The sequence below is a fragment of the Oncorhynchus masou genome, chromosome 11 (genome assembly GCF_036934945.1).
Source record: "Oncorhynchus masou masou isolate Uvic2021 chromosome 11, UVic_Omas_1.1, whole genome shotgun sequence".
NCBI classification, from domain to species: Eukaryota; Metazoa; Chordata; class Actinopteri; order Salmoniformes; family Salmonidae; genus Oncorhynchus; species Oncorhynchus masou.
The window spans coordinates 36,333,078-36,345,794 of NC_088222.1; the positions used below are offsets into that span (position 1 = coordinate 36,333,078).

The following is a 12,717-nucleotide window of genomic DNA, read 5'->3' on the forward strand; positions in this document are numbered from 1 at the left end:
GCCTGCTGCTCCCCCATTATTGATACCATTTTGAAGCTTGGAGGAAATGGCATACATTGAGAGAATGTATCATTCCATTGTATAGTATATACCATCATGCCTGCCGAGAGGCAGGTAATGATACATTTGTGATATAGGAATTATTATCTTTCCGCTGGGGGAAAGACAACAACAAAACAAGTTACATAGGCAACATTTTTGAATCAGCAATACTTCTTTACCATAAATTATAAAAATTAGCAAGTATATGATATAATTGATTGTATGTGTCTATTTAGGATCCATATAGATTCTATGAGACATGGAAATGCCTTGGTTATCATCCAGACCAGACTATTACAATGCCCCAAGCCAAATCCTGCCTAGCCTGCAAGCCTTACTACATCCACACACCACCTCCATCAAGTGAGAAGGGCCCAGGGGGGAGAGCTCTGTCTGAAAGCCCAATCACAGTGGCGTCAGCTGGGGATGGAGAAGTAGCAGCACAGCAGTGGGCACCATCAGGCCATAGTAAAGTTAATGATGCAGAATGGTGTCTTTTCTCCTGCCCCAGAAGAATGTCAATACAGGATGTTCAAGAACGCTGTACCTAATTACGCTTTTTAAATTCACAGCCGACATGATTGATGATTTTTGAAAGGGGGCATTATCGATCCACCTCACAGACAAGTCCTATTGATTGCAGGTCTAGATTGACTATTACTTTTTTCTTTAGGCCGTCATTGTAAATAAGAATTTGATCTTAACTGACTTGACTAGTTAAATAAAGGTTAAATAAAAACTTTTTAAAAATCAGAGCATCTACAGTATGTGACCTGGTGGGTGTTTTTTTCAGTGGTGGTGGGGGCTAAATCATTACTTAAAAAGTATTTTGATGAAGGCCTTTATAGAGGATGTGGCAGTTGCAGCTGCTGTGTTTTGTTACTGACTGCAATCATCTGTAATGGATTGGTGAATGCGCGGTTGCATTGGCAGCTCCCTACCTGCCTTCTCCTACAGCTCCCTCTTGACATGCTCATGTCGCAAGCTTATTTTATCATCAACTTTGTTATTCCTCACCAGCAGCAAGGTTGACAGCATCACTCTAGCACCTGCCTGTTACTTCACATCTAATGTTAGTCTGACTGCTATAGGAGATTCTGGGTAAATTTGATGTGACATAAGTTACTTTCTGCCTGGAGTCAAAATAGGAGGAATGGAATTCCCTGTATGTTTTGGGGAAGGTTCCAGGCTCCATTGTCAATGACAATTAAGAAACATTCCTGCTATCAAACATTACAGATGCAAGATAGAGAATTTGAATGAATTGGAAAATGAACCAGAACAGAAAATAGATCATCAAGGACAATAACCACCCAAGCCCCTGCTTGTTCACCCCGTTATCATCCAGAAGGCAAGGTGAGTACAGGTGCATCAAAGTTGGGACTGAGAGACTGAAAAACAGCTTCTATCTCAAGGCCATCAGACTGTTAAATTATGTTAAATAGCCATCACTAGCACATTAGAGGTTAATGCCTCTAATGGAACACTAGTCACTTTAATAATGTTTACATATTTTGCATTACTCATCTCATATGTATATACTTTATTATATCCCTATTCTACTGTATCTAAGTCTATGCCACTTTGACATTGCTCGCTCAATATTTATATATTCTTATTGCTATATTGCTGTTAGATATTACTGCACTGTTCGACCTAGAAACACAAGCATTTTTGCTACACGCGCAATAACATCTGCTAAACACGTGTATGTGACAAATAACATTTTATTTTATTTGATCTTCTATGACATTATTCCAAGTGCACTTTAAATGGCAACATGGGCTCTACAATTAATATTTAAATTGTTTGCAGGCACAGTCATTTTGTTATTTTTGGAGAGAGCCCTTTCCCTTTTTGAAGGCCAAAGTTAATGCAGTCATAGAAAGAACTCTGATGGCCATGTGAGGAAAGCCCTGAGGGAGCAATGGCCTTGAATGAATGTGTGGCTGTGCGTGCATGTATGCGTGTTTGAAAGCGAGAGAGAGAGAGAGAGAGAGAGAGAGAGAGAGAGAGAGAGAGAGAGAGAGAGAGACAGAGAGAGGGAGAGAGAGAGAGAGAGAGGGGGAGGGGGGGGGGGAGCTCAGTTCATACATACTGATCCTCAAATATCCTTTAGTTTCTAGTTCCATTAAAAGTATATTCTACCGTGAGTGTCTGCTAAAGGCTCTATTTTTGCTGCTCCCTCTTTTTCGGCAGAGCTTTCAGTTAAATGATGACAGATTGTGAGCTACCTGATATCCTTCATCATTCTTCCCAGTGGAGGTGTTTGTTCCGCCCTGAGTGGGTCCTGGAGGACTAACATGCAGACGGCATGTTTAAAGGACTATGGAGAAACATCTGCTCTCTCTTGCTTAACTTGCGATGAGAATGAAAACAACATAATAAAATAGAACAAATCAATCTATCAACTACAAATACACTCCCCTATTCTCAAATTAACCTCAGTGCAGACTTTTGGATGATCGAATCCCCTTTTTGTCAATTTCTTGTGGTAAATTGAGTTTGCAAGAAAGGAATTTCACTGTACTAATGCATGTGACATTAAAAACGTGAAATTAGTAAGCAAGGCCATTTTGGCAGCTTTGCTGCATATTCCCCAGGATAACGCATTGCTTTAAGTCCTAAAGCCCAGGGTGTTTCGACTACAGTGTTTTTCCAAACTGTGGTGCATGTGGGCACCCCCAGGGGTAAACAAGTCAGCTGGAAGGTGTACATACATAGCCCACTTGGACTGACAATCTGTAATGGCAGACTTGTCTGTTGTTATATTTTTCATGTATATTATCAAGCCATTTTTATCAGTTTGATGATCCATAGGCCTATATTATCATTAAAAGTTTAAGTTAATTTACTTTCAGTTGAGTATTATTTTACCAGAGTTAATTAGCAGAGAGATTGCTATTGTGGCCAATTGCAATGGCTCAGTAGATAAATTATTTATCATGGATGTTATATGGTCCTTCTCTATGTTATGTGGTTTTCTATATTGTGTTCCAAAATTGCTTTAACCATTTTCGATTGGGGTTGAGAGCATTTGCTAGATGGCCTCAGAAGCCAAGCAATAAAAATCACTGGCGTTTCTTCCTCTTGTTCGCTAGGGGGCAGTAAAGCCAATGCTCGCTACAATCACCAAGCAGACACTCTTCCAAGACAAAACCACTCTTTGGTTTGTCCATCATGGCTGCGCCCCTAGTTCAATGTGAAAGTAAGCGATCATGCTGCCATGAAGTAACCTTGCGCTTCGTATAGAGTCACCGAAGTATGTTGGAATTTCAGCGATAGCTTGGCCAGATAAGTTAATATCATAAATGGCTTTCCGTGTGAGCATCTCGATTTTCGGGAAATCTTTACGTGTTCCGAGAGTTGCTAACGTGTCTGCGCCACTGGAAAATGCGTCACCGTTTCTGAGAACGGGTCAGTCATCTACCTTATCCGCTAAACTAGATTTAATATCTCAAATTAATAAACGATGATGCAAATGTAATGGCCTTTCCCCTATCCAGAAATATACTTAATTTTGTCCGAAACAAATGTCTTATTATATTTTCTTGTCAGGCATGACAGCCATACCTTATACTTGGCTGACTAGCTAATCAGATATAGTCAGCCAACGTTAGTTATTTCATTTTGAAGAAATTGATCTATTGATGTCAGGTTACATACATGTAATTTAGCTATAATTAATTTGGGAAAAAAAGTCAGATTCGTGCGTCATTGTAACCTAACGTTAGGCATAACAGTTGCATAAATTACCTGGCAAGTCTACGCAGTGATGGTGATAATCTCGATGTCTCTGTTGCTTTGGTTTAGGATGGGCTGCCCGTCGTCCAGGGACCAATAATGGACACGGTTTTCGCTTCACTCCTGCCTGTTTTATTACATCGGATGCGTTTTTGAGCAGACTGGAGAAAGGCAAAGCGGCGGAGACAGATGACACTCTTTATCACAATCCAGCCTCAGTTCTGCCCGACAGCGGTAATCACAACTGCTGCCTCTGAAAATTAAAGAGTTGGTTACCTCCGGGTTTAGGGCATCGCAGTACAGTTTCGCCTTATCGAAATGCTGCGCACTGAATGAATGTCTAAGAATTGTATATATATATATATGCCCTTGTATTCTGTAGATCTGTATTATGTATTTCATATTTTACTCATACATCTGATAAGTCAACCCCTAAACTCTTGTTTCAGCTGAACAATTATCATTGCTGGTGAAGGATCCAGATCAACCAGAGAACTCAAAGGTTTTAAGAGTGGCCATCATTGGTGCCCCAAATGCTGGGAAGTCCACACTGTCCAACCAACTGCTTGGCAGAAAGGTACTTTACGTTATTGTAATGGCCAGTTTCTTCACTTTAAGTTGTACACATATGCATCATGAGTCACTCTTAAGTCGGTCAGGAGTGTATTTCAATGAACACCAGTTTCTCTGAACATGATCATAGGTGTTTGCTGTTTCCAAGAAAGTGCACACCACACGGTCCCGTGCCCTTGGCGTTCTCACAGAAGACGACACACAAATTGTGAGAATCAGCTCACAGACCATGCATTTAGAATAGCAGCAATTTGACAAGTGTTTGTTTGTTTTTCAGGGCAGTCTTACATTATGTACAGTATCTGCCCAATATACAAACTTTAGATGTATTAGATAACCAAACTTGTACATGCTTACTTATACATTGTCTCTTTAGATTTTACTGGACACTCCTGGACTCACTACACCTACAAAAGTCAAGAGGTGATTTGTTACACATGTTTCATTACTGTGGTATTATAGTGATAAAAGGAAATAGGTGAATTTCCAACGGTGCGATTTATCTTCTCCACAGGCACCAGCTGGAGAAGTCTCTCCTCGAGGATCCTTGGAATACAGTCAAGGAAGCTAGTCTTGGTACTGTGTGACTCTTCACTTTTTGCAACTTTTCGGGCACTCAGATGATTGGCCATACCTTGCCCATTGCTTTAAAGCCAGTCTCGTCTATGCTTTTTAAACAGTATGTTGTCCCGTACATTTTCACAATTCATTTGAAATAAATCATTTTGTGGGCAAATGTCGATGCACTGCATTGATTTTTCATGTATATAGGATTATGTGTGAGTGTCACTGGCCTATGCCATCATGTTAATGTCCTCTTCTTGTTGTTATTGCTTCAGTGGTGGTAATGGTAGATGTGTCAGACAAGTGGGCCTGCAACAAGCTAGACTTTGAGGTCCTGAAATGCCTGACCCAATACCCAGATATCCCAGCAGTCCTAGTTCTCAATAAGGTACAACTTATTTATCACATGCATGCAAACCTCATCCTCTCCATGGCCTTGTCAATAATAACTGATCATATGTGCTGATGTGAGATCATGGTTGTCATATGATATTATGCATTATTATGATGTAGTAAATTAGGAACTGTCTACTACATGAATTGGCACATGAACTGTGTAATGTGTATGGCACAGGTAGACATGCTGAAGAGCAAGAGCAGGTTGTTGGAGATCACAGCAGATCTGACATGTGGAGTGGTGAACGGCCGGAAGCTGCAGGTCCGCAGGGTGATCAAGCCACCCTGGGCTGAGAGGAGGACAGACAGGGAGGCTAGGACATCAGGGTCTGGAGATGAGGACAAGCCGGGTGGTGATGTGGCTCATGGTGAGGGCAGTGAGGCCCAGTCAGGGCTGAGTAAGGAGCAGCTTAGGGCTCTGAAGACCCAACAGGGCTGGGCTCACTTCAAGGACGTCTTCATGCTCTCTGCTGTGGATGGAGAGGATGTGGAGACACTGAAGGTAATGTTAGCATATGGTGATATAGGGACTTATGAAGCAATGTATCTAATACTAAGTTGACAAGTACATTCAATGTAGAATTATTTGAGTTATTTGAAAGCCATGGACATCAATTGTAGCTATGTTGATGTATAACACTTAATTAACAATTGCTGTTGACATCTGTCTGTCTGCTCTACAGAGATACCTAGTAGTGGGGGCAAAGCCTGGGTCTTGGCAATACCACAGTGATGTCCTGACAGATCAGACTCCTGAGGAGATCTGCACCAACACTGTCAGAGAGAAGCTTCTGGAATATCTGCCCAAAGAAGTCCCTTACACAATGACGCAGGTGACTCGTCATTACAGACACACACAGACTGCAGAGCCAGACAATGCACTGCAGTCATATAGCCATATACCGATATAGTGCGTGTGTCAACCATTTTAACTGTCAAGCACTATCTCCCATCCCAGCTTGAGATGTATTGTAGGGCCAGTGTCCAATCACAATTATTTTTGACTCTTTAGTCCCTAATATCTATCTGTATGCCGGATATAGATGTAGCACATATAGAGAAATACTCATGGTAGTACTACTTTTGAAATTATATTAACTTTTTATTTCTCACAATTGCAGGCCATTGACTTGTGGCACGACAGGGAGAATGGAGAGCTGGATATAGCAGTAAAACTGTATGTGAAGAAAGAAAGTCACATGGTAAGTGTGCTGCATTTCTCAGTACTATTTTCGATGTAGATTTTCGATATGTCCCCTGTTGTGAAACATGTCAAGGAGCACCACTACCAACCTAACTACATTACTAATGAACACGTGAGAAGCCATCAGTGGAAGGAGATAAAGACGAGGAGAAAAGCTACTGGAACTTTCTTTGTAGACGGAGCGAGGCTCCACACTCTATGCTTTGGCCCTTCACATAGACCTGTCAATGTGTCGATAGATAGTTCATCTGATCCGTCTCTTTGACTTATTTTCCTCCTCCCTTAACATCACATCCCCATTGTGAGTCTACAGCTTGATTCTACGTGATATCTCTATCAGGGTTGGGGTCAATTCCACTTCAATTTAGTAAATTCCGGAAGTAAATTGAAATTGCAAATTTCCATTCCGAGCAAATGAGGAAAATTGGAATTTCAGTTTACTTTCTGAGTTGAAATGGAGGTCAGGCCAACTGATCGGTGTCCCGTCACACCCATCTCCACCTAATGTTGGAGATATGAAGCTGCTCTCCCATGTGTTCTCATGCTGATAGTTACATGTGTAGATAAACTGTGTCCTCAGGCTCATGAGTTTCAAGTCGCGATGCCCGGAGTCTTTTTTAGCCTGTAATACCTTGTAAATATCTGAGCCACTCCTTTTTAAACCATACATTTTTAATGGCAGACAGACTGGATGGATGTGAGCCTACATCTGCGTTGGTGCAGCAGTGCTCAAAGTGATTCAAACCTGACCCCTGCACCAGACTGCTCTCTAGGTTTTTATTCAGCTCAGGGAATGGTGACAAATTTGAAAATCATTTATTTACTGTATATTTAGTTGTTAGGACCTAGTGATTATTACAGTATACATTCTTCATATCTGCTGTGGTAACTGTGGCCCTCTTGTGGACTTAAAACATTGACATATTGAAATGCATGCTCATATTATTATACTGTATTTCCTCTGTCCTTCATTTCTCCTGATGACAGAAAATGGTGATTGGCCAGGCTGGTCAGATGGTTGCCAGGATAGCCAGAGAGGCTGGAGACGACCTGAGCACAGTGTTCCTCAGGGAGGTCAAGCTGAGGCTCTCTGTGAAGGTGAAGAACTGACGAGGATTATGATGAACTGAGTGTTATGATCATCTGGGGGACAGTTTTATGGTGGCCTTGTGAATAGGAAATGAACACTGTTGGACTCACTATTTTCAAGGAAAGATCTGACTGGTTTCTTCTTCTTGACTATCAAATCAAAGTTTATTTGTCACATGCACCGAGTACAACCGGTGTAGACCTTTACAGTGAAATGCTTACTTACAGGCTCTAACCAATAGTGCAAAAAAGGTATTAGGGGAACAATAGGTAAGTAAAGAAATAAAACAACAGTGAAAAATAACAGTAGTGAGGCTATATACAGACACCGGTTAGTCAGGCTGATTGAGGTAGTTTATACATGTAGATATGGTTCAAGTGACTATGCATATATGATGAACATGAGTGTAGCAGTAGCGTAAAAGGGGTTGGTGGGTAGTGGGACACAATGCTGAAAGCCCGGTTAGCCAATGTGCGGGAGCACTGGTTGGTTGGGCCAATTGAGGTAGTATGTACATGAATGTATAGTTAAAATGACTGCATATATGATAAACAGAGAGTCGCAGCAGTGTAAAGAGGGCGGAGGCACACAATGCAAATAGTCCGGGTAGCCATTTGATTACCTGTTCAGGAGTCTTATGGCTTGGGGGTAAAAACTGTTGAGAAGCCTTTTTGTCCCAGACCTGGCACTCTGGTACCGCTTGCCATGCGGTAGTATAGAGAACAGTCTATGTTTGGGGTGGCTGGGGTCTTTGACAATTTTTAGGACCTTCCTCTGACACCGCCTGGTGTAGAGGTCATGGATGGCAGGCTACTTAGCCCCAGTGATGTACTGGGCCGTACGCACTACCCTCTGTAGTGCCTTGCGGTCAGAGGCCGAGCAATTGCCGTACCAGGCAGTGATGCAACCAGTCAGGATGCTCTCGATGTTGCAGCTGTAGAACCTTTTAAGGATCTCAGGACCCATGCCAAATCTTTTTAGTTTCCTGAGGGGAAATAGGCTTTGGACAGACCTGTAGCTAAAATGTGCTGCTGAGAGCTTGTAATGGCTCATCATGAGTCAGCTAGTGAGAGAACTATCAGAAACAGAGAGACAGCACTCTCTCCCCTGGAACTTGGTCCCAGCCTCATCTACAGTCACTTCTCTCAAGCGTCAGAATACTGTGTTCTTGCATAAGCATTCTTCTTACGTAAAAGATGACTTGCAGATATTTGTTTTTCCTTTCAGAGCTTCTGTAAGATTTTCTTTTAATTTCAATTTTGACCTCTTAATTAAACAGCTATATTTTGATGTTGAGTGTGTGTGTGTGTGTGTGGTGGGGGTTGGGCCGAGCTGTGAAAAGGTTTCTGGTTTATCTTGGGCTTCCAGAAGCTTCCCCTTGGCAGTAGACCTCTGCTAGCCTGGCCTGCTGATAATTGAACTGGGAGTAGCACAGTCATGTTCTGTCTGTCGAAAGTCCCTGTTGTTCTATCCAGCCCCTGCGTATCTCCGTCTCGCACTCTCTTGCTCAGCTGCCCATAGCATTGCAGTCCCCTCAAGCCTCCATTTCTATCACTTTCTTTTGTCTCTCTTATAGCAAAACTCAGCCCGAGAACTGAATTGTCAACTCTTTAATGGAAGGCAAAATGGAGCGCTAACCTGCTTGTAAAATGGGTCAGATAATAGTGATTAGGTTCATTTCTCCCCCTCCCTGTGAGTTTGCTCTGAGCTTCTTTCTCTATCCAGGCTACCTTGATGAATAACAAGTGTGTGCCCTCTGTGGCCTAAAGGAAGGGCAAAGAGCGAAAAAGAGAGGAAAGGCTGGAGTGTCTCAATGAAGAGACAGAGAGGGCTGTGATGTCTTGTTTACTGTGTACAGAAACAGCTGCTCTCCATTGATTACTGACATGTACACTGCTAACTTGTGTAGAATGCTAGACTTGATCTCAGATTAGACTAACTGACTGACTAACTGCTTTTTAAAGCTGTACACTGTGTATATGAAATTGAATAAATAAACTAAACATTCATACAATTGTATGTGTAACCTGCAAATGCATTAAGGTGGTAACCTTGGTAACAGTATTCCACCTTTAGAGTAAGATGTACACCCAGACATTGATAGTAATTTGGTTTTGAATTAAAACATTTATTTCACAAGTCAACAAACACCTTACAATTAAAATATCTAAATCAGTTCTTATACACAATTCTGGTTCTTGGTATTACTAATCTGTTGTAAACAAATGCTCCTTGTTGCAAGGAAGAAAAGTCCAGTCCACCGTTTTTAGTTTCCTTTGTCACAACTCCAGATGACATTGAGAAGCAGCAATAGAACCCTTACCATTGCTAAAACTCAGTAATGGTAACGGTTTGATCGCCACCCTCTAGCTTCCAACCGCGTCTGTCCATCCGTTTGTGTGTGTACTACTGTAGCTATTACATTGAGAAGCAGCAATAGAACCCTTACCATTGCTAAAACTCAGTAATGGTAACGGTTTGATCGCCACCCTCTAGCTTCCAACCGCCAGCAGCGTCTGTCCATCCGTTCGTGTGTGTACTACTGTAGCTATGACATTGAGAGGCGTCAATAGAACCCTTACCATTGCTAAAACTCAGTAATGGTAACGGTTTGATCGCCACCCTCGAGCTTCCAACCATCAACAGTGTGTGTGGGCGCTGATAGTGGCTCGAAGGGGGAATGAGACCCTGGATAGTACATCATCTATACTGTAGTGTCACCATAACGAACTTACAGTATATGATGATATCCTGTCCAGGGTACAAGACCATCATACAATGTCCCATGATGACTTCACCTAAATGAATAAACCTGTTGGGAAAAAAGAGAATGGATATTACATATTAAACACACACAAACCAATGTCGAGAAACCGGGTTGAGTCAATATGTTGTTAATGTGTTAACATTGAGAAGTCAACCACCCTGGGTATGAATATAATATGCAATATTCTAGAATGATATTATATTTTCCCAGACATAAAATGCATGCGTGATCCACAGAAATGTCAGGTGTCCAAATCTTTTTGAGGAGTCCCATTATATCGATAGCGTGTTCGTGCGTTCCTTTGATGCAATTGCTTGTGGTTAACTAAAAAACACCACTTGCAGATCTTCATAATAGAGGACCTTCTCTAGACATCAGCTCTCTCCCCTAATTATCCACCTTCAAATGAAGCACAACCGACAGCGGTACATGTTTCGTGACTTGTTTAGGTGATCAAAAACGTCTGTAAATATCACAGAATTGGCCTTTAAGTGCTCACCTCCACATCTGTTCTGTCTGCGTTGTCCTCAGTCTCCTCTTGAAGAACAAAGTGCTATTTAAGGGTGTCGATGGTGCTCTTTACACGCTGCTCTGGTTTACAACCACCATCACATCTCCAACAGCACCAGGTTGTTCACAGACTCCTGACAGCTTGGAATGGTCTCCTTTAAGGCCACCAGCTCATTTACATATGGTGATGACATCACAGCTCTGGTCCCCTTATCTATCATGTTCTGGGTCTGGTCCAGTTTGTCTCTGACCAATGACATGCCCCCACCCCTTCTAATCAGACCCCAAACAGTTTTGCAACAACAGGTGTTTGACATCTCGCCTCGACGCCCCTCCATGCCCCCATACAAAGTCATTTTTTTGGAAAGAGATACTAGGGCCTTATTTTGGCATTTTTATTTGACCTACAACATATACAGTACATTCGGGAAAGTATTCAGACCCATGACTTTTTACACATTTTGTTACGTTACAGCCTTATTCTAAAATTGATTTTTTTTAAAATTCCCCCTCATCAATCTACACACAATACCCCACTATGACAACGCAGAAACAGGTTTTTAGAAATGTGTATAAAACCCCCATCCTGGAAATATCACATTTACATAAATATTCAGACCCTTTACTCAGTACTTTGTTGAAACACCTTTGGCAGCGATTACAGCCTTGAGTCTTCTTGGGTATGACGCTACAAGCTTGGCACATTTGGGGAGTTTCTCCCATTCTCTGCAGATCCTCTAAAGCTCTGTCAGGATGGATGGGGAGCGTCGCTGCACAGCTATTTCCAGGTCTCCAGAGATGTTGGATTGGGTTCAAGTCCGGGCTCTGCCTGGACCACTCAAGGACATTCAGAGACTTGTTCCGAAGCCACTCCTGTGTTATCTTGGCTGTGTGCTTAAGATCATTGTCCTGTTGGGAGGTGAATCTTCACCCCAGTCTGAGGTCCTGAGCACTCTGGAGCAGGTTATCATCAAGGATCTCTGTACTTCGTTCCGTTCATCTTTCCCTCGATCCTGACAAGCCTCCCAGTCCCTGCAACTGAAAAAATTAAATATATTTTAAAAAACTCCAAGTGGGCTGTCATGTGCCTTTTACTCAGGAGTGGCTTCTGTCTGGCCACTCTACCATAAAGGCCTGATTGGTGGAGTGTTGCAGAGATGGTTATCCTTCTGAAAGGTGCTCCCATCTCCACAGAGGAACTCTGGAGCTCTGTCAGTGACCATCAGATTCTTGGTCACCTCCCTGAGAAAGGCCTTTCTCCCCCGATTGCTCAGTTTGGCCGGGAAACCAGCTCTGGCAAGTCTTGGCTGTTCCAAACTTCTTCCATTTAAGAATGATGGAGGCCACTGTGTTCTTGGGAACCTTCAATGCTGCAGAAATGTTTTGGTAACCTTCCCCAGATCTGTGCCTCGACACAATCCTGTCTCGGAGCTCTATGGGCAATTCCTTCGACCTCGAGGCTTGGTTTTTGCTCTGACATGCACTGTCAACTGTGGATATAGACAGGTGTGTACCTTTCCAAATCATGTGCAATCAATTGAATTTACCACAGGTGGACTTCAAGTTGTAGAAACATTTCAAGGATGATCAATGGAAACAGGATGCACCTGAGCTCAATTTTGGGTTTGAATACTTATGAAAATAAGGTTTTTGTTTTTTATAAATTAGCGAAAATGTATCAACTAGTTTTCGCTTTGTCATTATGTTGTTTTGTGTGTAGATTGAGGGAAACATTAATCCATTTTAGGTTAAGGGTGTAACGTAACAAAATGTGGTAAAAGAGAAGGGGTCTGAATACTTTCCAAATGCACTGTATACACACACAAG

At 42.1% G+C, this 12,717-nt stretch overlaps 2 protein-coding genes and 1 long non-coding RNA gene across 13 annotated transcripts in view; 1 reads left to right on the forward strand and 2 right to left on the reverse strand.

Moving 5' to 3' along the window:
• LOC135548610 (protein FAM222B-like) overlaps positions 1-3,888 on the reverse strand; it is a 75,426-nt gene extending 71,538 nt beyond the window's left edge. For 10 of the 11 annotated variants that reach the window (XM_064978402.1, XM_064978407.1, XM_064978380.1 and 7 more), the window contains exon 1: positions 3,799-3,888. The gene's annotated coding sequence lies outside the window, so the exon portion shown is untranslated. The remainder of the gene's footprint in view (positions 1-3,798) is intronic. The other variant, XM_064978401.1, reaches the window with a different exon arrangement.
• LOC135548613 (GTPase Era, mitochondrial) lies at positions 3,197-8,903 on the forward strand. The gene is made up of 11 exons (XM_064978409.1): positions 3,197-3,459; positions 3,856-4,020; positions 4,236-4,363; positions 4,490-4,567; positions 4,736-4,782; positions 4,874-4,935; positions 5,199-5,311; positions 5,498-5,821; positions 6,003-6,152; positions 6,441-6,521; positions 7,511-8,903. The coding sequence occupies exons 1-11, from the start codon at positions 3,354-3,356 to the stop codon at positions 7,631-7,633; spliced, it is 1,377 nt and encodes a 458-aa protein (XP_064834481.1). The 5' UTR covers positions 3,197-3,353; the 3' UTR covers positions 7,634-8,903.
• An 811-nt stretch (positions 8,904-9,714) lies between these two features.
• Positions 9,715-11,232, reverse strand: LOC135548616 (uncharacterized). The gene is made up of 2 exons (XR_010456857.1): positions 10,880-11,232; positions 9,715-10,425 (listed from the first exon to the last, which is right to left on the reverse strand). It is a non-coding gene; the product is annotated as an uncharacterized LOC135548616 (long non-coding RNA).
• Positions 11,233-12,717: the final 1,485 nt, after the last annotated feature.